Source organism: Neoarthrinium moseri (genome assembly GCF_022829205.1).
Source record: "Neoarthrinium moseri strain CBS 164.80 chromosome Unknown scaffold14_Wmoseri_CBS_16480, whole genome shotgun sequence".
NCBI lineage: Eukaryota > Fungi > Ascomycota > Sordariomycetes > Amphisphaeriales > Apiosporaceae > Neoarthrinium > Neoarthrinium moseri.
This window is the reverse complement of record NW_026055128.1, coordinates 121,533-148,135: the sequence shown is the minus strand read 5'-3', so window position 1 is coordinate 148,135 and position 26,603 is coordinate 121,533. Positions and strand designations below refer to the sequence as shown.

General features: G+C 52.8%; 7 protein-coding genes across 7 annotated transcripts; 5 read left to right on the top strand and 2 right to left on the bottom strand.

Annotated features, from left to right (window-relative positions):
• Positions 1 to 3,964: 3,964 nt before the first annotated feature.
• JN550_004852 (uncharacterized protein) lies at positions 3,965 to 11,358 on the top strand (the record flags this gene model as incomplete). Its single annotated transcript, XM_049316413.1, has 10 exons — positions 3,965 to 4,078; positions 4,210 to 4,266; positions 4,328 to 4,415; positions 4,470 to 4,535; positions 4,590 to 4,792; positions 4,853 to 5,097; positions 5,159 to 5,339; positions 5,393 to 5,545; positions 5,602 to 9,826; positions 9,881 to 11,358. The coding sequence occupies 10 exons, from the start codon at positions 3,965 to 3,967 to the stop codon at positions 11,356 to 11,358; spliced, it is 6,810 nt and encodes a 2,269-aa protein (XP_049173050.1).
• Positions 11,359 to 12,923: 1,565 nt separating this feature from the next.
• Positions 12,924 to 14,652, top strand: JN550_004851 (uncharacterized protein; the record flags this gene model as incomplete). The annotated part of the gene is made up of 3 exons (XM_049316412.1): positions 12,924 to 13,239; positions 13,332 to 13,618; positions 13,708 to 14,652. The coding sequence occupies 3 exons, from the start codon at positions 12,924 to 12,926 to the stop codon at positions 14,650 to 14,652; spliced, it is 1,548 nt and encodes a 515-aa protein (XP_049173049.1).
• A 324-nt stretch (positions 14,653 to 14,976) lies between these two features.
• JN550_004850 (uncharacterized protein) lies at positions 14,977 to 17,441 on the bottom strand (the record flags this gene model as incomplete). The annotated part of the gene is made up of 6 exons (XM_049316411.1): positions 14,977 to 16,379; positions 16,435 to 16,495; positions 16,550 to 16,731; positions 16,781 to 16,853; positions 16,926 to 17,272; positions 17,348 to 17,441. The coding sequence occupies 6 exons, from the start codon at positions 17,439 to 17,441 to the stop codon at positions 14,977 to 14,979; spliced, it is 2,160 nt and encodes a 719-aa protein (XP_049173048.1).
• Positions 17,442 to 17,943: 502 nt separating this feature from the next.
• On the top strand, positions 17,944 to 18,519 carry JN550_004849 (uncharacterized protein; the record flags this gene model as incomplete). Its single annotated transcript, XM_049316410.1, has 2 exons — positions 17,944 to 18,073; positions 18,131 to 18,519. The coding sequence occupies 2 exons, from the start codon at positions 17,944 to 17,946 to the stop codon at positions 18,517 to 18,519; spliced, it is 519 nt and encodes a 172-aa protein (XP_049173047.1).
• A 1,374-nt stretch (positions 18,520 to 19,893) lies between these two features.
• Positions 19,894 to 22,700, top strand: JN550_004848 (uncharacterized protein; the record flags this gene model as incomplete). The annotated part of the gene is made up of 3 exons (XM_049316409.1): positions 19,894 to 20,233; positions 20,517 to 21,583; positions 21,717 to 22,700. The coding sequence occupies 3 exons, from the start codon at positions 19,894 to 19,896 to the stop codon at positions 22,698 to 22,700; spliced, it is 2,391 nt and encodes a 796-aa protein (XP_049173046.1).
• A 702-nt stretch (positions 22,701 to 23,402) lies between these two features.
• On the bottom strand, positions 23,403 to 25,075 carry JN550_004847 (uncharacterized protein; the record flags this gene model as incomplete). Its single annotated transcript, XM_049316408.1, has 4 exons — positions 23,403 to 23,825; positions 23,886 to 24,598; positions 24,729 to 24,839; positions 24,934 to 25,075. The coding sequence occupies 4 exons, from the start codon at positions 25,073 to 25,075 to the stop codon at positions 23,403 to 23,405; spliced, it is 1,389 nt and encodes a 462-aa protein (XP_049173045.1).
• Positions 25,076 to 25,938: 863 nt separating this feature from the next.
• Positions 25,939 to 26,439, top strand: JN550_004846 (uncharacterized protein; the record flags this gene model as incomplete). The annotated part of the gene is made up of 2 exons (XM_049316407.1): positions 25,939 to 26,128; positions 26,396 to 26,439. The coding sequence occupies 2 exons, from the start codon at positions 25,939 to 25,941 to the stop codon at positions 26,437 to 26,439; spliced, it is 234 nt and encodes a 77-aa protein (XP_049173044.1).
• Between the last annotated feature and the right edge of the window lie 164 nt (positions 26,440 to 26,603).

Genomic DNA, 26,603 nt, shown 5'->3' with positions numbered 1-26,603 from the left:
GCGGACCATTCTCAATAGTAAGAAAGGGCTGCACTATCATCGGGAAGCGCACAAGAGGTTCAAGCTTCTAAGCTGCGCGCGAACTCTCATGCTGCTTAAGTACACGGCTCTGTTTCTTGGTGGCCTGTTCACACAACCTAACCTAGATAACAGGGGCTGAAAGTCCTCGATATTGGTGACTTGAGTTGATACAAGACATCTTCAAGTGGTACGACTGCCAAGCCAAATAGATGAAAGCAGTGGATACGGAGGATGTAAACACTTGCAAGGCCTTTGCGATCACCACGCGCTTGATTATCTGGATTTTCCATCTTCCCACATCTTTAGGCCTGCGCACGACTCAGGAATGAAGTTTGTGACGGATCCTGTATCACGTATTACAAGATACCTCGCCAGACCGAGCTACCGCCCAAAACCTATCCTTAACTTGTCTCACAGAACACATGAGACAAAAGGCCATCCGCTGTCATGTCTCGGCTGAAGATACGGGTAAATGGTCAAGAACACTGCGACGCTGTGGTTGTATGGCAGGACTCTAAATGTTAGATTCCCCATCCCGCCGCGTTTCAAGCAGTCTTTGGGGTCGACCATTTGGGGCATTTCTGCAATCCGGTCGCCTGCAACATACGCACCGTTTCAGGCTACATATCTACCTGGGAAGACACGCTGAAGCTGGTGTTGTTCAGCTTGGAATCGTCCCGAACTACGAGGATGTCCTTTGTAAGGTTATGTTGGATCGCGGCGTGCGACGTTGACCGATCATCGATCGATGATGGCCTATCCGATGACTGGTAGCTGTTTGTTGCTGTTACTTTGTGACTCTCTCAGCTCGTTGGAAAGAAGCTAAACAGCAGGTTAACTTTGATGATCATGAGAGAAAATAAAAAGCAGCCGATGCAGTGGGCTTTGTTATAGCGCCAAGGGAGGATGAAACCGAAACGCTCTGGCACGAGGACCAGTTATGGATTATCTGGCGCTGAGCGGATATGCTTTCATAAAACCCACACCCACTCTATTTTGTTATTCGACACGAGACATCAATTGGTGAAATGAACGCTTGCTGCAGGTTGCCTTGAGCCAGCAAGATGAAGGCAAGTCCCATCAAAGTGGGCCATGCCAGTTCACTTGCTAGCCTCGGCCGGCCGACCACTGTCCGAGCAGTACTTGATTATAGGGGTTATTGGCCATCATCTCAAAGAAGAATCGTGCGCCTGTAGGTTGTAGATAATTGGGAGTGGCCATTTGAGGTTACTATGTCCTGACTCGGAACGGTACTACAGTAACATATACATGTGACGAGTTGCACAACATTGGGCCTGAGTGTCTGGTATCACGCAACATAGTTGGTGCGGACGCCATCTGATTGCATACTTTATGGAGCCTTTCCCTGTGCGTATGTTTGGGAACAGTACCACAACGGACTTTCTTTCGAAGCATCATCTCCTTTGGCCACTGCCAGTGACCCACGGCCTAATCGGACATGGTAGCCGTTAGAGCGCTTCCAAGTACGTTTGCCCTTACCCAATGAGATCTTTAACCGCGGTGTGACAACATTTGCGCCTGATGCGTTAGCGCCTGCCGAGGAGCCTAGTGTGCCCCAGCGAGGACGAGGGATATCCGGAGTCACCTGAATTAACATTTCGAAATAGCAGACACTCAACGGTTCTGTCTGATATGCCGAGACTCAAATTTCCATTTGCTACAATCAGCAAGAAACCGAATATGGTCATTAATGTTTCCCCAAGGCTGCTTCAGTGGCCTCCTCCTCCCGAGCCTGCTGCCTGCCGTCAATAATTGGCGTGCCCGTTTAGACATATCATTGGTCCTAAGCATAGACCTCGTGGCTGAACATCTTCACGGAAAGAGATTCCTGTTGGCTTGTTCGGGTATTGTATCTGAGTCCACACCGTTGGCGCTACCGATGCAGTGGATAAGCGACCTGCTTCTCAGCTGAGTCTGCTCGCGTGCACCATTCCAATGGCCCCCAATGTCATCATTTAGTGACTCCAATAAATAGGGCGCCATGGCACTCGGGTGGATGACCTATGGCAGCGCCGCCAATGTGGAAATGCTAAGACTGCTAGGATGATATCAGTCTAGGCGAGTGAAGTTCTGCTGACAGACGACGCGAATGCAGGCCAGCAACCCAGCGGACCGGTACGCCTCCACTGGTCCGACTGCACTTCCTTAGTCGTTGTTGTTACTCCCTTACATGATAGGACCTCGACTCTGAAATAGTTATCTGACTGATAAAAGTTCATGCTCAACCCAACACTGGGCCTAAGCTGTACGTATGATCAACCGGCTACTGACATGTGCCAATCGAGAGACTACTCGAATTCTGGGGCTAAATACACTCTTGTCATATTTAGTTTACGCAGAAGTTTTCAAATACCTTGACATGTATGGAGACCAGTCAATGATCCATTCATGTGCAATATGGGTCGCTGGCAAGATCGGTCCCAAAACAGCATATGCATCTGATCTGGATCCAATATCTAGCACAGGATCGTATGCACATGCATACGTTGGGATCCACCTTCAGCCGCAAAGAGGAATGTCGTTGGCCCGCGAGATGCAACGAGTGACTATCCAATGAATCGACATCGTACTCGCTCCAGTTATCTGCCTTCATAGGTTACGGATAAATTTGCCCCTAAGTAGTCAGCCAGCGAATTGATTAGAAATGGGACTGATGCTGGATGGAATGTATGGACCATGGTTTCGGCTCGGCATGTTGGGGTTAGCCAATATAAGCAATAAGTTCGTCTGGACCCCCCGCCCGACAGACTACAGCATAGGAATAGCGTAAGATGATCTGATAATCGATACAATGGACGCCCATGATTTGTTGTCTTTCGGCCCGGCCAAGAACCGTTCTGGACCCTCGCTCCATGGTACAAACATCGCCCGGTCCGGTAAGCTTGCAACTAGCCAGATTCTATGCGCCGAGATCTTGGCATTTGCTTTCAATGTATTCAATAGTGCTCCGTGTTGGTGGTAAGCTGATTTTCAGGATCTGGCTTGCAGCAGGTCTGCTTTGCACCATGGGTGACCTCACGATTGAAGCGTTTCGTTGTGTTGCCTATCTTGGAATCCAACGCTTTTCGATCTGGCTTGTATCTTCTACTTAGACGGGCATGTTGCCCTCTGAATCGTCATATCACCGTGCAAAAATCGCATCACTGCTTAATAGTTCTTTGCTCATTTCTGCTTCATTCCATTGTGTGTTTTCGTGATATTTCGTTTGTCTTGCTTTGGCCAGAACCAAAGGACACACTTACGCACACAACCACTCGTCACATGCACATATGGAGACGACCTGGCCATGCTTGCTGTTGGTCAGATATGAGTACTTGGGAGAGACCCTTGAAAAAGGATTCTTACAGGCTGACATGGATTAGGGTACTCGGTCAGAGATCCTATGCTGCATGTATTTGAGGCGCTTTTCGACCGATTGGGTCAAGCGATATCGTGTACGCATGCTCATGGTTGTCAGTACACCATCACATTGTAGACGGTGCTAAACCTGCGCCTTCACAAGGGTTCGAAGCCTCGACTGCGGCCCACCAGAACTCAATAAAGAAGAAACAAGATATGAAAGGAACGTGGGCAGAACTCAATAAAGGAGAAAGAAATTATGAAAGGACCGTGGGGGCTAAGTCGCCAGCTGCAGCTCGATCGCTGCTATTATTCACCACGCCGGACGACCACCCGATATCTCGACATGGACCGTGGACTATGAATTTGCAAGAAGTACCCCTCCCTGTTGACCAGTTGACTTCACTTTCAATTCACACAAAATACTTTATGAGGCAAAGTCCCCTTCAGCATTGTGACTAATCCCATTTTCCCAAGCCGCTCGATCTTGATTTCAGTTGTGCCCCTCCACCTGGCAACATCACTTCGCAAGACTTCCTTCACCACCCTTGGGCAGCATAATTGCAATTAAATCATTGCAAATATGGACAGCCAAATTCCAGACGGGATGGAGCCCATTGCCATCGTTGGCCTTGGCTGCCGGTTTCCTGGCGACGCGATCACCCCTCAAGCCTACTGGGACATGATGACCCGTGGCGTGAGTGCCTGGTCTGAATTTCCTAAGGATCGTGTGAACATCTCAAGTTATTATCACCCCAGCGGGAACCGTCAAGGCACCGTAAGGTCTATGTTCACTTGTGCGTTGGTGCTTTTACTGACTGTGAACAGATCTGCATTCGCGGTGCCCACTTCCTCAAGCAGGACGTGGCAGCGTTTGACAACTCAGTTGGTTACATGAAATGACTATAGCTCGATTGGGAAACAGACGCTAACGGCCAGTCTGCAGTTCTTTTCCATACAGGCTGAAGAGGCCAAGGCCGTGGATCCACAACAGCGTATGCTCCTAGAGGTCACAGTGGAAGCGTTGGACAGTTGTACGTACAAAATACGGGATATCATCCAGCGACATTAGCTGAACACTTTCCCAGCTGGAATCGATCGTGCTGCGCTTCGCAAATCTGAGACCGGCGTTTGGATAGGATCGTTCGTCAAAGGTCAGTCATCCCTTCCTCGAGCTCAAGGTCAAGAGGCTAACTAGTCGCACTCAGATTACGAACAAATTGCTCTACGAGATCCTGACAACGCGCCTTTATATGGCGCAACTGGAAATGGAATCGCAATCATGTCAAACCGCATTTCATACTTCCTGGATATCAATGGACCCAGTATGACGATCGACACAGGATGCAGTGCTAGCCTCGTGTGTGTGCACAATGCTTGCCAGAGTCTTCGCACTGGCGAAGTAGATGTGGTGAGTGCGAGATATCAATCGAATGACTGAGTGTAGGACTTGCAATTTTAACAGCACTAGGGTTTGGCTGGAGGTGCAGGGCTCATTCTTACACCAAACACCATGATGCCAATGACAGCATTGAACTTTCTCAGTCCTGATGGGAAGAGTTACACATTTGATGCGCGTGCCAACGGCTACGGCAGAGGTGAAGGCGTGGGAATCGTTGTGCTGAAGCGACTTAGCGATGCCATACGTGACAATGACAACATCCGGGGTGTCATTCGCGGCTCACGCGTCAACCAAGATGGGCGCACCCCAGGCAAGTATACTTCATTGAATGAATATCACTTCTCTAACCACAATTATAGGGATCACTCTTCCTAGTGCAGAAGCCCAGATAAGCAACATCAATTCGCTGTATCAGCGTGCGGGGCTCGGCGTCGACAAGACTGCATTCGTCGAATGCCATGGTACCGGAACACAAGCAGGCGATTGGCGAGAGCTGAAAGCAGTTACTACTAGTTTGTGTCGGCAGCGAAGTGTCGACAAACCTATATACGTGGGGGTAAGGAGCATGTGCTGCTACATACAGTCGTTGTAGGGCTAACGTCGAGGTAGAGCGTCAAACCCAACATTGGCCATCTTGAAGGATGTGCTGGTGTCGCAGGTCTCATCAAGGGAGTTCTCTCCATTGAGAAGGGTATTATCCCGAAACAGATTAATTTCGAGTCCGCGAACCCTGATATTGATTTTGTCGCATGTAAAGTCAAGGTGAGAACCACAAGATCAAGACTATCTTTGTATACGCTGACCTCTATGCTATCAAGGTCCCAATCGAGAACACTCCATGGCCAGTGCGCGGTCTCAGGCGCGCCAGCGTCAATTGCTTCGGATTTGGTGGGACAAATGCCCATGTTATCCTTGATGACACCGCTCATTACCTCGCCGAAAGAGGTCTCTCTGCACATCATAACTCTGCTATCTTGGATGACATAAGGGACCCGTCTATCCCGTATGGTCAAATTCCAGAGGCCATTATGTCCATAAAAGCCAGCGTGAAAGAGATCACGCACTTGGCTAGAGGCTCTGAGGTGCCACAACGGGATCACAACGCTCAAGTCTTCGTCTTCTCGGCCCACGATCAACGCGCCCTCTCGTGTATGCTACAGGACCTAGCAGACTACTTGGTCAAACGCACTGATGATGGCTCTATTTCGAGTGTCTTCCTAGAGGATCTGGCCTACACACTAGGTTGCCGCAGGACGAAGATGCAATGGAGAACATCAATAGCTGCAAGCTCTGTCAAGGAGCTCATCTCCAAGTTGAAAGGAGCAGACCAGTCGCAATACGTTCGACCATCGGGCGAGAAGTCAGCAAACATAGCTTTTGTTTTCGGTGGCCAAGGTGCGCAGTGGCATGCCATGGGTCGCGAGTTGCTGGGGTGCGATATTTACAGAGAGTCCATCGTGGCAGCGTCAAAATACATGAGCGAAAAACTCGGTAGTAACTTCAGTCTGGTTGCTGAGTTGCTGAAGGATGAGAAGGACTCACAGATCGACCGCCACGAGATCTCACAGCCAGCAACAACGGCGATACAGGTTGCTCTGGTGGATTTCCTTGTTCACCACTGCGGCGTCATTCCCAGCTCCGTCGTTGGGCATTCTTCTGGCGAAATCGCAGCCGCATACGCCAAAGGTGCGATTACTAGAGAAGCCGCCTGGGCGCTAGCATATCAGCGAGGATCACGAGCAAAACCTATTCCGTCAGAAGGCTATGGTGCAACAACCGAAGGACGGATGCTTGCTGTCGGCTTACCCCAAAGTGAAGTGAGCCAGTATCTGGCGATCGTTGGTGAGCGCAGAGTTGTGGTTGCTTGCATCAACAGCCCACAATCCGTCACACTTTCCGGAGATGCCAATGCGATTTTTGAGGTTCAAAAGCTTCTAGAAGCCGATGGAGTCTTCAATCGAATTCTCAAAGTTGATATTGCGTACCATTCTCACCACATGTTTCGTGGTGCTGCCCACTATCATAATGCAATTTCTCACTTCATGCCCCGACAACCAACGCGCAAACCCAAGGGGCATCCTCACAAACTCGGCAAGCTCTTGGTAAGGACAGACATTGGACCCAGTACAGAGCAATCAGGCGACACGAGCCAGAAAGTCCACCACGAAGACTACTGCGTTATGTACTCCTCTGTTACGGGACAGCCAGTTGACTGGGAGCATCTCACTCCTGAGTACTGGATGATCAATATGGTGTCCCCTGTCTACTTTTCTGACGCAGTCCTTCAAATGATGTCTCGAGAAGACGGAAAGAAACCAGATGTTATCCTTGAATTGGGTCCTCACGCGTCTCTACAGAGCCCGATCAAACAGATTCTGGATGCTCATACCCGAGGTCGGTCGCAGCCTCCGTACTTCTCTATGTTCCGAAGGAAAGATGATGCAGCTATATCCGCATTGCAGACTATTGGACACCTGTGGAGTTATGGTTGTGAAATATCCATGCTTTGGGCAGTCATGCGCAACGTTCAGCTTCGTCGGCCTAAACTATTGGTTGATCTTCCCAAGTACCCTTGGAACCATGGCAATTTGCATTGGCACGAGTCGCATTTATCCCGAGCAAATCGTCTGCAGGTCCATGGGAGGTATGATCTCGTCGGACGTCCCAGGGAGGACTCGACGCCCTTTCAGCCGCGTTGGCGAGGCTTCTTGCGTATCCATGAAAATCCTTGGATAGAACACCACCAGGTCCAGAAGGCAATCATCTATCCAGCTGCAGGAATGGTCGCCATGGTCATAGAAGGAGCAAAACAAATAGCCTCAGAGCCTTCTTCAGGGATCGAAATATCTCGATTCAAGATCGAGAAGGCAATGCTCGTTCCGGCAACTGAGCATGGCTTGGAGTACACTCTCAGCATGAGCAAACAGGACGCTTTTCAAAGACCAAGAGCAAGAACTCCAAGCTGCTCCGGTGATATATCCAAAAGTCCCGCAATTTACCAGTTCTTTATCCACTCCAAACCACTTGACGGTCCTTGGCAGCAACATGGCCAAGGGTTTGTCATTATCCACTCTAGGCTTGTAAGTTCTGAAGCGGTAATGGATGAACAAGTCAAGAAGCAAAGAACTGTTACATCGCAGCGATACCACAAAACATATCTGGAAGCAGCAAGCATGTGCGATGATTTGATCCTGCCACAGCAGCTATATGAGAACCTCGATGTTGTCGGAATGAATTATGGGCCATTGTTCCAAAACATCACTTCGCTCAGCAAGCGAGACAATATCTGCAGTTATGCGATTCGTATTCCAGATACCCAATCCATCATGCCAGCTCGATTCGAATACCCTCATACTGTTCATCCGGCCACGTTGGACAGCGTTTTCCAAACCGCTTTCGCTTTTGGTGGCGATTATTCCATGGTTCCATCATACATCGGCAGCCTGTATGTCTCTCTAGACCCTCAGCTGCCAATTGGTGCCGGTAAGGAGCTAGTTGGATACGCCAGAGCTGATCGTCGAGGGTCCCGCGAGGCGAATGTGACATTTGTTATGGGGGATCAGTCGTGGAAGAGTGCGAACCGGGATTCTATGCAGGATCCGATCGTTATAGTCAAGGACATGACCTTCACTGCTTTAACATCGAGCCCAGAAAACAAGGGCGACTTCTTACCCAATCACCACAATCTTTGCTCAGAGTTTGTCTGGGAAGATATTTCTTCACCTTCTAGAGACAAACTTGAGAGCGGAAACAAAGTCCATCTTCCAGGCGGTACTTTACTCCTCATGCCCCCGATTACGAGCCCATCACTTGCGCAGCTCTGCAGACAGATCTCCGAGAGAATAGACTGCACATCCCATACGCTGGAAAGCATGAAATATGTCCAAGAGCTTCCGGCTTACTGTATTTCGCTGCTCGAAATACTTCAAGACTATCAGTTTATCTGGAACTTGTCGATGGAAGATTTCTCCACCTTTCGCAGGTTGGTAAACACAACTCGAGGTGTGTTCTGGATCACTCGGGGCGCACAAGTTGAGTCAACGAACACAAGGGCTAGCCTTTTTCAAGCCCTTGCACGAACAATTCGTTCCGAGAGCCCCAAAAAGAATATTGTCACTATTGACATTGATGCTGATATGGATATCGCTACCGCGGAAACTTGCGAGTCGATCGTTTCTCTATTCCTAACCTCCTCAGATAGCAAACGGACTAGTGGCAAAGAAACAGAATACGCACTCAGAGGACACAGACTCCTGGTGTCCCGCCTCGTCCCTATGGTTTCATTAAACAGACTGGTCGAACGCGGCAATACCCCTTCCGCACCTGTGGTTCAGCGTATGGCACAGAGCGGTGAACGATCACTCAGATTGAAAGGTAGAGATTTGGGAAAACTAGAAAGCCTCTATTGGGATGATGGCTTTGACTTTGAAGTTCCAATTGCTCCGGATTCCATCAAGATCAAAGTGCTATCGACTGGCTTGAGTGCTCTTGATACAGATATCATCCTGGGCCAAGGCTATGGCCACTCACTGGGCACTGATGCATATGGCATCATCGAAGAGATTGGTCGTGATGTCCAAGGATTTGACATTGGGCATCGCGTGATCGCCATTTCTCGTGGCACTCTTCGGCAACGCATCGTGTGCCCAAAGACCTTGGTCCAGAAGTTACCCGACGAAGTCACTGGTCCATCTGTTGTGCTCCTGCCAACGAGCCTTGCCATCGCAGATTACGCATTGCATACTCTTGTGTCTCTACAACATCAGCACACGGTCTTGATCCACTCAGGCGCCGGACCTGTTGGACAAGCTGCAGTCAGAATGGCCAAGCAAATCGGTGCCAAGGTTCTTGCAACAGTAACGAATGATCAGCAGCGGCATATCCTCAGGCATTGCCACCAGCTTCCAGACGAGTGGATTCTTGATGGAAACAGCCTTTTTCTAATTGAGTCTATCAATCAATTGACGAATAATCAAGGTGTCGATGTCATCTTCGATTTGACAACGGAGCACTATGAGTCGAATCGGCAGTGTATTGCCAGTCGTAAGTTTGGAGATATCCTCGGATCGTGAAGCCTGGTGTGCTAACATCTTTCAGTGGGCCACATCATCACACTCGCCAATCAAGAAACAAGGAGTCTTCAGGCAGTTGATTCCAATGGCAAAGTGTTTTCCTACAGCGTCCTTGACCTCCCATACCTGGCCAAGAAGGAACCGTGGCGCCTTGATGAATCAGTACGGTCTCGCTGTTCGACTGACATCCGGAAATGGACAACCCCGTGCTGTTGTTTTCTCGATAAATACGACTATTCGCAGCTACCAGAGGCGTTTGAGTCTATGGCGCAAGATAGCCAGTGCGACATGGCCTATTGTGTACCGTCGAAGGCCAAGCAAGTTCCTATCGTACCGCGCCGTGTCCATCCGGTAGCCCACCACCTACGAGATGATGGCACGTATGTCTTGGCTGGGCAAGGAGGCCTTGGGATGCAGATCGCCAGGCTGCTTGAACGCAACGGAACAAAGAATGTTGCTCTAATTTCTCGCTCGGGTGCTTCCAGTAAGGAATCACAAGCCACACTTTCTTTCCTCCAGAACAGAGGGGTGAACGTCAAGGTTGTGAAGGTCGACATCTGCGATAAGGAGGCACTGCGTTCTGTCGTGGATGATATCAAGCGTACTATGCCGCGCATTCGTGGATTGTTCCAGTGTGCTGCTACAATCCGCGATGCGGTTTTCGACAACATGACGTACGAAGACTGGCAAGCCGCAGTCCGGCCCAAAACCACTGGCTCCTTGAATCTGTACGACTTGTTTCCACAAGACATGGACTTCTTCATATTCCTTTCCAGTTCTGCCGGAGTCATCGGCACTCGTGGCCAGGCCAATTACGCTGCGGGAAACGCCTTTCAAGACGCGTTGGCTCGGCACATCAGCTCCCGGGGGATCATGCGATCCGTCTCTATTGACTTGGGCCCTGTACTCGGCGCTGGTATGCTAGCAGAAGACCCAACTATGTTGGAGAAGCTCAAAACAAGCGGCTTCATGCCAATTCGGCTTCAAGATTTTGATTGCATTATTGAACGCGCCATCACTGGTTTCGTGGACGGCGACGACCGCATTCCGGCTCAAATTGTTGTAGGAGTCGGCACGGGTGGACTTATCAGACAAAACAAACCAGCAGACCCGTATTGGGCCCGTACGGCTCTTTTCACACACCTCAACAAGGTAGATCTGCCGCCTGACACCGCTGAGTCCTCAACCAACATAGAAGGATCAGAGCAGAGCGTCAAAGCTCTGCTCTCACAAGCAGCAGATGAAGAAGGGGCACAGGCAATTGTCACCGCCGGATTGTCTCAAGTCCTTGCTAGAAGCATGAACATGAAAGCTGTCGATATAGACGATGCAAAGTCCCCCAACGCTTACGGAGTAGACTCCTTGGTCGCTATCGGTGTGAGAAACTGGGTGTACAGAGAGTGCGATGTGGATGTGTCGGTTTTTGAGATCCTGAGCGATACAAGCATCGCAGAGCTCAGCGCTACGATTGTGGACAGAAGCGCCCTACATGACGCACGTTGAGGGCGGTATAATGCCATTGCCATTATCATTATCATTGTCATTGTCATTGTCATTGTCATTGTCATTGTCATTGTCATTGTCATTGTCATTGTCATTGTCATTGTCATTGTCATTGTCATTGTCATTGTCATTGTCATTGTCATTGTCATTGTCATTGTCATTTCCATGGCCAGCCAGTGGCACAGCGTCATGTTATGGCATTGCGACGCGGGTGACTAGAAACTGCCATGCGTGATATGGTTGATTGCTATTTTGCTTTTCTTGACAGGATATAAAGTAGGTGGTCGCCCGAGTGGTAAAGGATTCGGATTGCTACCTAGTTAGCATCTGTACGAATCTGCTTACGCTTGCGGGACTCCATGGGATGTACAGGGTAGTATAGGTATGATAGATCCCGTTTCGGGTTGAGAGGAGTTCAACATGTCGTGATCTTACTTGGCTACATATATTTGCGCGACGTCAACTGCGGGTGGTGATTGGTACTCGCGAACCAGGATGGGAGTCCAGCTCTGGGGCTCTTGGCTGATGTAGTCGGACGCAAAGGGTAAACTCGCAAAGTACCTGGTACCCAGATCTGGTTAGCTGTTGTGTAGAAACCCAGACAGCGCACGAGGCTGCATGGCAGCATACACCCATTACAGGTGTGATGAGCTGTTGGGTGAGCTAAATAACTATGACGACATGCTCCTGTATCACAGTAGCCACAGCTGCAAAGAGCTCCCTTCGATGGTCTGGAGCCGCGCAATCCAGCACTTGTCCAGCCAACAGGCCACTAACGATCTGCAGCTCCAGCAGGGATGTTCGCCGATCACCCCCCAAACGGTTGCCAAGCTTCCAAGTTCCCGTCTGGAAGCTTGGCAGTCCTGACATGGAGCGGGGCGCTCCCAGGGCTTCTTCTTTTATACTCCTGGAGGCTGAAAGGATCCCTCTGGGTCAACCCTTAAAGTGTCTTTTGCCAAACGATTGACAGCTCAGGCAATTGGCAAGTCGAATAGAGGCGTTTGGTCGCTTGAGTTTTGTAATTCCTGACACCTGTGGCGACTGCCAAGACCTCAAGCCCCGTCGAGCTGATCTCCCCCGAAGGATCTCACGCCTGGCTGCCTCTCGAGGATCACTTGTGGCGAAACCCTACCAACAGTACCAGCACCGCCTCTCAGTACTGCTGTGGCTTTCGTGGGTCATATCATGACGAGGATCAGATGACCAGTCTAGTCGTAAGCCAATCGAATATATCTCATCTTCTCCCTGCGAATCCTGCATGATCCGTTTCTGCGGTTGTGGCAGGCGGAGCACTACGTTAGCTGCACGACCCGGTAAGTCAGACCACCTGGGCTTCAGCCCAACGTACACAATGTTCACTTTCGGATGGGTATTTGAACATTGGCTTTGACAACGCTCTTGACTCATAATGTTCGCCGCAGTCCTCTTTCCCGCCTACACCTTGTAATTCCCGGATCAATTGGCGACTTTTTGACGAAAGGAAGCGCCACCTTAGTTATCGAATTGTGGTGGCTGCTTTCAGCTCGCTTGCTGACCACCAATCCTGTTCCGCCTCAGCGCTGACCATGAAGTTCAACTCAGCATTGTTGGCAGGATTCACTGCGGGCTCAACCGTGGCGGCGCAAAAGGTTGTGCCCCTTGGCGTTCGCCGGTCTAACGACCAGCCGCTGTCAGTGCACAAACGGGCAACCTTTGCTCAGAACCTAAACAACAATATAACCGGTGCGGCCTATTATGCCAACGTCGCCATTGGAACGCCGCCTCAAAACGTCAGTCTGATCCTCGACACCGGAAGCAGCGACGTTTGGGTAGTGTCAAGGGACGCCGACCTGTGCCAGGATGCAAGCGACCAGCAATATTATGGATTTTGTCTTGCTACATGTCAGTTTCCACAGTACCACTCTGATTCTTGTGCAATCCTCAACCGCGACTTTTTGAAACTTAAATCCTGACTAACACATGCCTTGTCTCAGATGAGCCCTCTGACAGTTCCAGCTATAAGATGGTAGACCAGTCATTCTCAATCAGATACGCGGACAGGACCCGTGCCGTGGGTGACTATTTCAAGGATGACTTTCATGTCGCGGGGACTACTATCAAACAGCTCCAGATGGGCTTGGGTATCAATACTACGATACCCTCTGGAATTATGGGGATTGGCTTTGCTTCCAATGTCGCATCCGAAACGCCTTATCCAAATATCATGGATGTCTTCCTATCTGACGGCCTGATCGGATCGAAGGCCTATAGCTTGTATCTTGTAGGTGGTGCTGCTCTTCTGATACCCGACAAGTTTGACATGTTGAAGCCACGATTTCTTTTACTTACCTTGCTAACCATGTTACCCAGAATGACTACGACTCAAGCACGGGAACAATTTTGTTTGGTGGTATTGACACCGAGAAGTATATTGGAAAACTCGGTGCTCTCAATATCCAAGAGGATGCCACCAGCGGCTCGATAACTTCATTTACCGTTGCCTTGTCGTCCTTCAAAATGAATGTCAATGGCTCGACGGTCTACCAGGAAAGCGATCCACTACCGGTCATCCTAGACTCAGGCACGACCCTTAGTTACCTGCCCTCAGAACTGGTCAGCCGCATATACCAGACGCTTGACGCTTACGATGACACCATGGGCGTCATGGCGTCCGGTTCGGTCTATGTAGACTGCAAGTACCTAGGCCAGAACATCTCTTTGGATTTCCAGTTCGGCGGCAGCGACGGGCCGGTCATCAACGTACCTGTGGATGAGGTGATATTCAACAACGTGGCGAGGCTTCAGGACCTTGGCCTAGCACTGCCCGCAGACCTGCCCTTCGACAATGTGTGTACTCTCGGCGTCATGGCGAGCGAGGGTATCTATCTTCTGGGTGACACATTCCTGCGAAGCGCCTACGTGGTCTACGATCTGTCGAACCAGCAGATCGCGCTGGCGCAGGCCAACCTCAACAGCACCAAGAGCAACATCATCGAGATCACAAACAGCTCGACCACCATCCCCGATGCCACTGGCGTCGCGAGCCAGGTTACAGTTACGCAGACGGCAACGGGGTTGCCTGGTGTAGGTGGTGGGAGCGGCACAACGTCAGGAGGGCCTAGTGGCACAGCGAGCGGCTCTAACGTTCCGACCACTACCACCACGGGGAGTAGTACTGGTACAGAGTCTGGAGCGACTAGCAGCACCGCGAATGCGGGACCGAGAAATGTCCCGGCACCGAAGTGGGAGGCCCTCGCTGTGGCGGGATTGGCAGGACTCGGGGTTCTGACGGGAGGTATGATCTTAGCGATCTAAACAGTCCCAGTGACGAGAACCGACAGATGTTCTGGCATTCAAGACTAGTATAAATTCTAGAGTGAAAGGTGTATACACGTTGAAAACTTTCATAGGGATTGCCAATTGACAACAATGACATGGTATTGAGCAGAACAGGCAACTGGTATCACCACGACCAGGGAGTTAGGTCGAACCCTTTGTGACAGTCTGCTTTGTTCCAATGCAGTTGTTTCAGCTGCCACACCTCACGCACAGAGATCAACAATGCGCTTCATGCTGGCCCTGGGCTGGCACCAAATATATTATTACATGCTGTATCCTTGGGGAAATATACACAGAAAGCTAGCCCATCTGTTCATAGCGTTGTCTAGCTTTATCCTTCGCCTTGGCCACGAAGTCTGAGTAGTCGTTCTTCGTATTGCGTGCGGCTTCTTCAGCGGCGTCACCAATCTTGCCGCCTTCAGCTCCCAGGCCAACCCCTGGCGTATACGCCATTGTCTCGATAATTTTGGTTCGCCCTTCACCCTCAGCACCGAGCCCCGAGCCTGAGTTCCAGCCCATCTTTGCCAGCAAACCCGCGCCTTTCGATATCGCAGGTTTGGACGGCGCTGTGTGATCATTCTCCTTGGATGGCTGTTTCGGCTTCCGAGGAACATGAGGCTTTGGTTTGTTCGGCTGTTGGTATGCAGTGCGGCGCTCCTTGGCTCTGTCTCTATAATTGGACACAGGCTCTTTGCCGAGGGCTTTGAGGTCTCTGGTCGCCTTTTCAATCAAGGCATCGTCCTCCAGATTCTTCTTGTGTAAATCGCTGAGATGTTCGTGTCGTCTCAGAGATGGCTCGCTGATAAACTTGCGTCTACATAGAAGACAGCACAGCTTGTCCAAATCCGCGTAAGATGTGGTAACTGTTTGTGGTGCAGAAGATACCGAGAGATCAGAGACTGCACCCAAGCTGTTCGGACCTGTGACCGGGGGCTTCTTCTCGTCGACACTACTCTGGTTCGAGTTCTTATGTCCTCCACGGAGCTCTGCATGCTTGTTCGCCCACATCGCCAGCTGTGGTGCCATGGCAATGGTCTTCTTTCCGCCGGGAGCTGCGAGTTCTCTATCGGCCTTCCTCTTTTTCGAGTCCTTAGCGGCGGATGAGCTTTGGTCCGTTGCTGCCTTTTCCACCGTAGCTTCCTCATACAGCCCCTCGTTGAAGACCGTTAACTCGCTAGCATATACAGTTGGGTTCCAGTAGCTCAGCCTCAAGGATGGGTTATGAGTTGCTACGAACGTGAATCTGCTATCTTGTTCGCTGGCAGGCTTGAGGTAAGGAATGAAAACCCCAGAATGAATGTAAGCTATCGAGACTGGTTTAGAACCAATGGTGAACTGAGGACTAGCATTGAACTTGGCCATGGCAGCACGGGCATCATCCAAGCTGGAGAACTCGGCAAAGCCATATCGGCAGGTGACATCTGATTGTCGGTCGCGTATCACGAAGACCCTGGCGAGGGAGCCAGCCTTGGCCCCCAGGCCACTTGTGTTGCCCACAGGGACTGTGCTCTTGAGTTTAGTAGGAGCTCCGGCCGGCTGCTTGGGCTCGTCTTCCTTCGCCACATAAAGTTTCTTGATACCGGTTGCCAAAGTGGTTTCACTGACGGATGGCGGCAGATTGCGAACTACCAAGAACTGTGACGGAGCTTGTTGGGGGCACTCATCGCTGATGCCATCCAGCTGCATCTCGGCGACATTTTCAGCTAATTTCAATACGTTAGCACCGACAGCTGCGAACCGTGCCTGAGAGGTTCCTACATGATCTTGGTGCTTTGCACTGTTTGCATGTTGCCCGGCGAGAAAAGTTCTCAAAGTGACACTAGATGTGTTAGATGCTTGGTCCTCACGCGGTTGAAATGTTTCCAGCGCTTACCATTGTGCATTGCCAGTCATCAGACTTGGGAGGCGGGCGGCGGTCCCGGCTGTACGCGATGGGGACACGAGCGCGGCTACCATCAGTAGCAGTGAGCTGAAGGGTAGGATAGTACCTTTCTAGGAAATCGATAGCATCTTCGTCTGTCCTGAACTCGGCGAACGCATAGCACCGACGATCACCTAATAACATGAGCTCCTGATCTCACGATATGGCGCAGCTGCGACCTACCCGATCGGTCATCCGATTTGAGTCGTAACTCAACCAGATCTTTGGCGCCCAGATCCCACAGTGCATCTTCGACCTACACCCATTGTATAAGCCAACGGTCTGGTGGGCAGGCGCGTGTCGCTGCCTTTGCTTCCAAGACCCTTACCTCTTGCGCGCTCATGCTGCCCGGAACATCATCCAGCTTCAAGGTATGATGGGGCCGGCCTGGGCCGGAACGATAGCCGCCTTCTCGGTAGTATCCGTCATCGTCGGGCGAGGCGTAGGGCGAATGGTCTCTTGGACTGCGCTGGCCACGGTCTCCTCTGTAGTCTCGACCCCGGTGGTGGTCAGGCGAGCGTGCGTCCCGGCCATATCCTGGCGATTCCCTTCGACGGTAGGCATCCGATCGATCTCGGTCGTATCTCCCTCCATGATTCTGGTCCGAGTAAGCATGATGACGGTCTGGGCGACGTGGATCATCTGCTCGGTTCCTCCCCGGGGACCTAGAAGAGTCTTTCCTCGCAGGAAAGTCAGCTCAAACTCATGACCGATCTGTAAAAATGATCCTCCAGGCGATGCAAGTTTTACCATGCCGTGGGCGATGTGGTTGGTCCCTCGAGCTTGGGGATCTTCGCCGGTATTGATCGCGATCGCGCGACGGGTAGTCGGGGTCGTCGTACATCTTGTTGGTGCGATTCCCACAAAAGCAAGGCGGGCGCGTTGTAGAGGATTTGATATGAGGAACCGAAGGCCGTCGCAAGAGGACTAAGCACCATGACGCCCGCGGGTCAAGGTTGTGAATGTGTACACCGCAGGATAGCAGTCAATGAGAGGTTCATTGATAGCTTCGTGGCTTAAGGTGGCGCCCGTAGTCAGCGATGGCCGCCCCCCAACGAGTCGCCCATAGCTCCTACCTAGCAAGTCACAGCGGTCTGGCTTAGTCATCAGTGCCCGTCCCGCACCAAGATAGCGCGCATACCAACAGCGAACTTGGGAATGACTTGGTATATACGGAACCTTGGCTGGGGTCACAGTGTCACTCATGGTCAAGCTATCAACGGCAATATAGGTGTACATTCATCGTGCCTCAGGGACTAGCCAACATTTCCCAGCTCATCCGGCTCTGAGGTGGCCCCCAAGGCTGCTAGCCCAAAGCACCGTTCACAGAGGTTCTAGAGGTCATCATGGGTTCCGAAGTGACGGAGCTCCACGAAGATGCGTGCTACGTGGCTCTCACACATGATCATCTCAACCCTCAAACCATCATGGACCGTGTGCGAAGCCCACAAGCTGGAGCCATCGTCATGTTCGCTGGTGAGTGTGTATCCGAACGTGCTGACGAACCCTAAGCTTTCCTGACACAATTTCCAGGCACCACTCGGGACAACTTTGCAGGCAAACCTGTGAAGGAGCTTCAGTATTCCGCATACAATGCGCTGGCACTGCGCACCATGCTCTCTATTTGCAAGGGCATACACCAAAAACATGGACTGAAGGGCATCGCCATGGTCCACCGGCTTGGGACCGTTCCTATCGGCGAAGAAAGTATCCTGATTGCCGTGTCTTCACCACACCGGCAGGCTGCATGGAAAGCTGGCGAGGAAGCTCTTGAGGAGTGCAAGTCTCGTGTTGAAGTTTGGAAACGTGAGGAGTTCGAGGGCGAAGATGGCATCTGGAGGGCCAATAGAGACGGCGTCCAAGGTGAAAAGATTGCGCCTTCAGACCCAACCATCCCCGCACACCATGATTCCTCAGCCTGATGGTGCTGGCGAGGATACGTTTGAACCGGCTACACGGCCGCGGCCACTGACGGGAAGAGGGCTTGGGGCAGTCTCCAGCCCCAACCTACAGCAATCTGGCTGGGAATACTGCAGATGACGCATTGCGCCCGGGCTTACCCACCGCCATGCCATGTCGAACTGTCAACTCGATTGATAATACTGTGCATAGCGCAGCACTACAGCACGCTGTTGGTGTCTAAACCTCAAGCCAGGTTCAGGTAGACCCTAGGGAGGACGGGACGTTGCTACCCCAATATCATGACCTGCTCATCACGAAAGCAACGTCTTCACCAATAGACAATGCCCTTCAAGGGAACAGCCCATATGCAAGCTCATCACCAAGGCTTGTTACGGGTGGAAAACCTGTATCGTGGTGCTCAAGAGGTACGGTGGCGTCTGCAAACTACCTACACAGCCGGCCTTTAAGTACCGGCTAAACAGGAGCAATCAATCAGGTCGCATCCGACCGCGACACAGACCCGAGAGTTCGGATATAAGTTGAGAGACGGCGAGCAGTGCCTAGACACCAATTCTATTTTTGCCATCCGCTACCGAAAAAGCCTTGTTGATCATCTCGGGATATGTTAGCCTGCCAAGATTAACAAATACCACCACTACGAGTGAGAGGATGAAGCAAATAGGTGTTGCCGTCCCACCCAGTCAAGAGCCGCTTAATAGGTTCAATGCAAGCTTGTTTGTGTTGCAGAAAGCCCACGCTTATGCCCAGGCACGGCGAACTGTCAAACTCAGCTTTTAGTGACCCTCGATTCCCAAGTCGAGCTTCTTGAGACTACAGATAAGCAGCCTCACTCTCGTCTGGCTGGAAACCTTTGATGATAAGTGCGCCTAAAACCATACGAGACTGTCTATATCACAAGACAACCGCCAAAAACTTCCCCCACCAGCTGTTCAGCTATCATGCCGTGATCTGCGGGACCCCGGCAACTTGCCATTGCATCAACCCGTTGCGCCCCACCTAGCGAGGGTGACCACTATCCTGGCAGGCCTGGGGTATCCAATTTAGGCAGGTCGCTCACAAGCTCCGAGATAGTATTGGGCAATATGGAAGTCGACGCACCAGTGTGCGCCTCCCCGGCAAGCACCTCTGCTTGGGGCAAATCCCCCCCATGGCCGCCGGTCTGGATTGTCGCTGACAGCACCCCCGGCCGCTGTGTTGCGCTACGACCGGTTTTGGCGACATCGTGGTACTTTGCTGATAACTGAGAGTGCGGCCCAATCCTCCGTGGCGCCCTTTCTCTTACCCTTACGAAAGGCTGGTAAGGGCGTGGAGAATGTCTTGATGTGTCTTTCTTGTCTCCCCTCGCTCTACCGCGGCAGTGGACAAGAGACAACATGGTCTTCAATCGTAAGCGCGGGGTCCAGGAGGAGATCACGCCGTACGTAGTCGGATACGATGCGGAGACGACTGGAGTCGAGTCCCTCAATACCCTGAAATACTGGGAGCAACAGCACAAGCTCGACCCGAATTTGCCGCTGGAAGACCTGGATGAGATCGATGGCGTCCTGGCCGAGGGGAACTGCGAGAAAGGCGCCGAGGTGGAGGCTGCGCTGCTCGAGGATAACAGTCCCTATCCCGAAGTCCGCGCAACAGTAAGAAACTATGATGTCGACCTACCAGCAAACACCATCCGCGCTTGGGTCATTGGTCTGGTATTATGTACTCTTGGATCAGGTTCGTCTTCCTTTTCTCAAAATCTCGATTACTTTGCTGGAACTGCGTTGGCTAGTGTAGGATAGACTGGCTTTTCAGAGCAGATGATAAGGACAATTCAACCTGGAAGGGGGATGCTTAGCCCGAGGTTTCTCTCTCTCGAACTTCACTCTCGATATCCTGGGGGGTTTCACCATTGCGTATCTATACGAATCAGCTTTGTGTCTAGGTTGGCGATGGAGGTTTCTGCTATATCACCGACTAAGTTGATTAGCATAGCATGTACTGACATTGCGTTTCACAGCCGTCAATATGTTGTTTAGCTTGAGGAATCCGAGCGTCGTTATCACCACGTGGATCATACAACTGATCGCCTATCCCATAGGCCGCGGGTGGGATTTGATCTTCCCCGACAAGCAATTCGAGGTGTTCGGACTCAAATTCAACTTCAGACCGGGCAGGTTCAACTTCAAAGAGCATGTGGTGATCGTCTGCATGTCAAACGCAGCATACGGCGGTGGAGTCTTGTATGCGACCGACGTCTTACTGGCTCAGCAGATCTACTATGGCCAACATTTCGGCTGGGCTTTCCAGCTTTTGTTGGGCATCACGACGCTTTGCACCGGATATGGCTTGGCAGGACTTGCGCGCCGCTTCCTTGTATGGCCGGCCGCCATGATCTGGCCTTCGGACCTTGTGAATGCTTCACTCTTCTATACGCTCCATGATCATTCGCCCTCGGATCCTGAAAGGACCAACGGTTGGAGCATCGGGCGCTACAAATACTTCCTCATCGTCTTTTGTGGAGCCTTTGTACTGTACTGGTTCCCCGGCTGGATCTTCCAGGGCCTTTCCTACTTCACCTTCGTCTGTTGGGCAGCGCCGGACAACATCGTCATCAACAAAATCTTCGGGGGCTTACATGGATACGGCATCATCCCGACGACCCTCGACTGGAGCATCGTCTCTGGCTACTTTGGGTCTCCTCTCATCCCGCCTTTTTATGCCCTCGCCAACACGGTGGCCGGGGTCATCGTATTCTTCATCTTCATATCCATGGGGATACATTTCTCGGGGTACTGGTACTCGGACTACTTCGTCGTGCAATCCTCGAACGCGTTCGATAACACAGGAGAGGTGTACGACGTCACACGCATTTTGAACGAGAACCTCATGTTCGATGAAGAAAAGTACAAGGCCTACTCGCCTCTGTTCCTAAGCACTCAGTTTGCTCTAGCATATGGGCTGGCTTTTGCTGCTGTTGCAGCTGTCATCGTGCATGTGATCCTCTACCATGGCAGGGAAATCAAGGAGCAATTCAAGATGGCGAGACATCAAGAGGACGATGTTCACATGAGGCTTATGAAAAAGGTAATTCTCATCCAGACGGGGTTGATGCCTTTTATTATGTTCAGAGACGATCTGTGTCTACGGACTTGAGATCTCACCTCCGTCCCATGCCATGAACTTGTCTAGACCGAACCATTTCGCTAACTGTCCTTAGTATCGTGACGCGGAGGACTGGTGGTACGCCGCATTGTTCGTCATCATGCTTGGCCTCTCCTTTGCCGTGTGCTGTGCATGGCCCACCGGGTTCCCATGGTGGGCCTACATTGTGTGCATCCTGATCCCGATGATCTGGACAATCCCCATCGGTATCATCCAGGCAGTGACAAACATACAGCTGGGCCTCAACGTCCTGACCGAATACATCGTGGGCTACATGCTCCCCGGCCGGCCGATCGCGATGATGATGTTCAAGAACTACGGATACCTCGCCATGTCCCAGGCTCTCTACTTCGCGCAGGATCTGAAACTAGGCCACTACATGAAGGTTCCGCCCCGGGTCATGTTCTGGTCGCAGCTGGTAGCCTCCATCTGGTCCGCCGTCGTCCAGATCGCCGTGATGAACTGGGCGCTGGGGACGATCCCGCAGATCTGCACCGACGACCAGCCGAACAGCTTCACGTGCCCGGGCGGCAAGGTCTACTTCACGGCGTCGATCATCTGGGGCGCCATCGGGCCGGCGCGCATGTTCAGCGGCGAGGCCCTCTACTCGAGCCTGCAGTGGTTCTGGATCGTGGGCGCGGTGGCGCCCGTCGTGACCTGGTTCCTGGCGCGGCGCAGCCCGCGGTCCGTCTTCCGCTACTTCAACATGCCGCTGTTCTTCGGCGGCTCGGGCTTCATCCCGCCGGCCACGACGTACGGCTACCTGTGCTGGGGCCTCTACGGCATGATCTTCAACTACTTCATCAAGCGCCGGTGGACGGGCTGGTGGATGCACTACAACTACATCACGTCGGCGGCGCTGGACTGCGGCCTGATCGTGGCCACCGTCATCATCTTCTTCACGCTGTACCTCACCAAGGTCACGCCGCCGCAGTGGTTCGGCAACTACGATGTCTTCGACACCTGGGACCAGAGGGGTCTGGCGATCAAGACGTTCGTGGCGCAGGGGGAGACCTTTGGGCCCAAGACGTGGCCTTGAAGTCGGATGAGTGTATGTTTCCACAAGCTAGGTCAGCGTGTTCAATGGGAGATCGGGCATATAGCACAGGGAGTAAAGGGGCTGAGGTTTGGGTAATATATGGGTCGATATCGAAATTGGCGTTATCATATTCAGTGCAACGATACCTCATTATTCAGTATGCCCCCATCACTGTAGTTGTGATCGCCGCCTTACCAGAGGTTGAAAAATGATGTACTCGTGCACCGCCAAAGATTCCGCTCTAGGAGAAAGCCGATTGTGAATATATTGGCAGTTTGCGCAGGTGGTCGGAGCGTGTTCCACTTAGAGTCGGCGCGATTACTGCAGTTCCTACATGTCGCTATTCAACGATCAGCAACATCTAAGTTGAACTTTTGCTTTCAGGCGACAAGTCACGTAAGACAGCTAGTAACACTTATCAAACAAATACACAGACGCTGCATCGTGACGACACAGTGATCGGGTTCTGAAACAGTTTGATGAGCCTTCATTGCAATTTTAGACCTCACAAGAGGCACGGGGAGCACGCCTGCCCTTCACAACAGTGCACCCTCGTAAGCTTCATGAACTTTTCTGTATTCCAGATCCTTTCCTCATGCCAGGGAAGATGTACATAACTACACAGGGTCACGTCGCTGCGTGACCCGGGATATCTATCTCTGAACCCCTTGGGTTCTCATAAACTCTATCGAACCAGGTCGTTTATCTGGTCTTCTTGGTCTCTCCGCCAGCCACGGGTTTGCTGTACAGCCAAATGGCAACAAATGCGAGCCACCCAACAACGGTGGCGCCGATGCCGGTGATCCAGGGCCAAGCTCCGCTGATGACCCAGCTGCGAGGCCACTCATCGTGGGCAAAGTGGCGGACGGAGACGGTGTTCTTCTCTTCAACGTTGGTGTAGAAGGGGCGCTTGTGGTTGATCTTGAAGTTGAAGATGCCGTGCTGGTCGGGCAGCTTGAAAGAGGCCGAGAAGGTGGTGCTATCGGGCGAGCTGAGGACGGGCTTGAGAGGCAGCCGGTGGAAGGGGGACAGCATGCTAAACTCGAGCTGCAAGACATCGTTTGCGGGAACAGTGAAGGCGGTCCAGCTGTCCCAAGCGTACTCGGAAAGAGAGATGGAGTAGGTCTATAGGAAGTTAGCGAGCGAATTGCGGGTCCCGTAGGACAAGGCAGAATGCCGACATACCACGTCGTTCTTAATGCGGTAGATCTTGGGATTGCTCTGGTTGCTCTGCCCCTCCTCGTTCAGGTGGTGCTCAATCCAGTTGACACGCAGAACACCGATCTCGTGGAAAGTCCAAGCAGAGACGCGCTTGGCGAACTCGCGGTTGAGAGTGGCCACGGACGACTTGTCACCACTCTTCTTGACCTTGGCATCGAACCACTTGTCGCTCAGCATGTCGGCGCTGCCGACCACGGTGAGACGAGCCGAGTTGCGGGCCTGCACGGAGGTGACCAGAGACAGCTGCTTGCCGCTCGCGAACAGGTCGTCGACGGACTCGGCCTGCTCCTTGGGGTCGTAGCTGTAGGCGGTGTTGGGGGCGCGCAGGATAGGGGTCAGGAGGGCGCCGGAGCCCAGGGTCTGGCCCAGGCCGGAGGGGAAAGCGAGGAGCTCGCCATTGGGGGCGTCGGGAGAGAAAAAGTCCTTGACATCGGACCGCAGGGCACCAGGCGCGGGTAGAAGGACGACATCGTGCTTTTCGGCGGCCGAGGAGACATCGTAGTTGAAGTGGTCGACGACGAGGCCGCTCCTGTCCGGGGGCAGGTGGACGTCGAGCTCGAGGAGGGTCGAGACGATGGAGGTGGGCGCCGGGTTCTTGGAGGACAGGGCGACGAGAATGTTGCCCTCGGCATTGATAAACTGGAGGAGGATGGCGGGAGTCAGGCTGGGGCCGAGACCTGTGGTATCGGGTGTCGTGTCAGTATGTGAAGTTGCTTGTTCCCTCGACCAGGCCAGTACGGCATAGCTGCGTGCCGTTCTACACCACACCACACTGCACCACACCATTGTGAATAGATTGCAACGTACCCTTGGCCTTGGTGGGCAAGAAGACGATGTGGTCGTACTCGCGCTCGCCCAGCTTGAAGAGGCTCAAGCTCTCGCTCTTGGGGGTCTCGTATGTGATCTTGTATCCTCTGCCTGTAGCTGTGCGTTAGCTTGCCGCGTCGGTGCATCAGGGGGAGGGCCAGGCGGGCGGCGGGCGGCGGGCGGCGGGTGTTGTTTCTTGACGTACCGTCCAGATCGCCGAAGAACTTGGAGTAGGCGGCCTTCTCGGCGACGTCGTCCAGCACGACCAGTAGCCTCTCGCCGGTGACGCTGATGGCGCTGGCCACGGCAGCGAGCAGCAGCAGCACGAAGGAGATGAGGGACCTCATCGTGGGCTGTCGGGTCAGAGGGACTTCTGGGGGATTGCTTCTGGGGGGGGGGAGAGTCAATTGAGGACAAGGAGCGACGAAGGATGCACAACTACGGCCTCATGGATGTGGCTTGTGGTGCGCAGTTGCTGCTGGTTGCCGCGTGTCCTGCAAGCTGTCCGTCTCTTGTCTCGGGTCCAGGGTCGTCGCGGCGTGCTGTTCTTTTAGGTCCTAGTTGCCTCTAGGAGAGCTCTCTGGCTTTCTGGCATACGTAGCCCGTAAGTGCCAAGAGTTGCCGTCTGCTCTACCGCTCTACCGCTCTACCGCTCTGCGTTAGTGGGCCCCCTCCACTCCTCCACTGGACCTTCGATGGACCGGGGGCGCCAGGCGGCTTGCACTCAGGCACTTCAGCCAGCTGGAGATTTTCCGGCATATTGCCGGGGTGCTGTGGCAGCTCTCGCCCAGCGCTGAGCCGCTGAGCCAGCCGGCGGTCGAGCACGGGGCACGGGGCACGGACCCGCGGGCCTCTTTCGACCTTTCGACGACGCCGCCGTCCGTGGCATGGCATTGCATTGGCCCTGATTTCATTGGATTGAGAGCTCAACCACCGCAACAGCACCGCAACAGCTCCCAGTTGCCTCTATCCGCAGCTGCTTCCAGCGCGACGTCTCCCCGTCGACACGGCCAATTGGGTACGTACAATACACCACCTCTGCCTTCTGCCTCGAAGTCCTGCTGCGCACTTGGCTGGCTCAGACCCTCAACGTCTCCCCGAGCTGCCGTTCCTCTCGCCGACGGAGCAGACACAGACTGACCTTGCATCCCCGGACAGCAGACCTCCCCGAACCAGCCGATAGAAGAAGGAAAAAATCACAGCAGCGAAAATGTCGAACCCGACCCCGGCCTTCTGGAGCGGCCCCCTGCGCTACATCCGCTGGTCAGCCCGCGAGCGCCCCGCCTACCTCTGGTCCGTCTTCATCGGCGGCGCCGGGCTCGCTATGCTGGCCACCGTGCCCCCGATCCAGAAGCGCCTCGGCTACGAGAGGGCCAAGCCCATCCCCATGACCTACCCTAGTACGTGACCTGCCCCCTGTGTTACTCCCTGCGTGTGCTGGACTGCGGCTTGGATTTGGTGGGAGACGGGAAGAGATGGCAGTTCGGGTGGTCAAGGGGGAATCCGTCACCATGAGCCCTTGCCATGTGATCTAGGGGTGTGCAGAAGTTTGGAGACCATGGGAATGGATCAGGATCGGGCGGCTTCTGTCTTGAAAGATCAACATAACCTGGACACCCAAAGTTTGCCGCGCCAGTTGACGATGCCAATTGCTAACATCTCCGCAGTTCCCGCAGGCCCGAGGAAACAGCTGAGTGGATACGATGACTGAGAAACGGGTGAGCCAGGAAAGATACACTCAAGAGAGGAAGGACGATACCATGCGGGACAAGCAGCCGTCGCAAAGGGTGGGGGGACCATAAATAAACTGTACACAGGCGACCGGATGGGGTTGGTGACCCACGATTCTTCACTACGTGCTCCTCGCTGAGCATC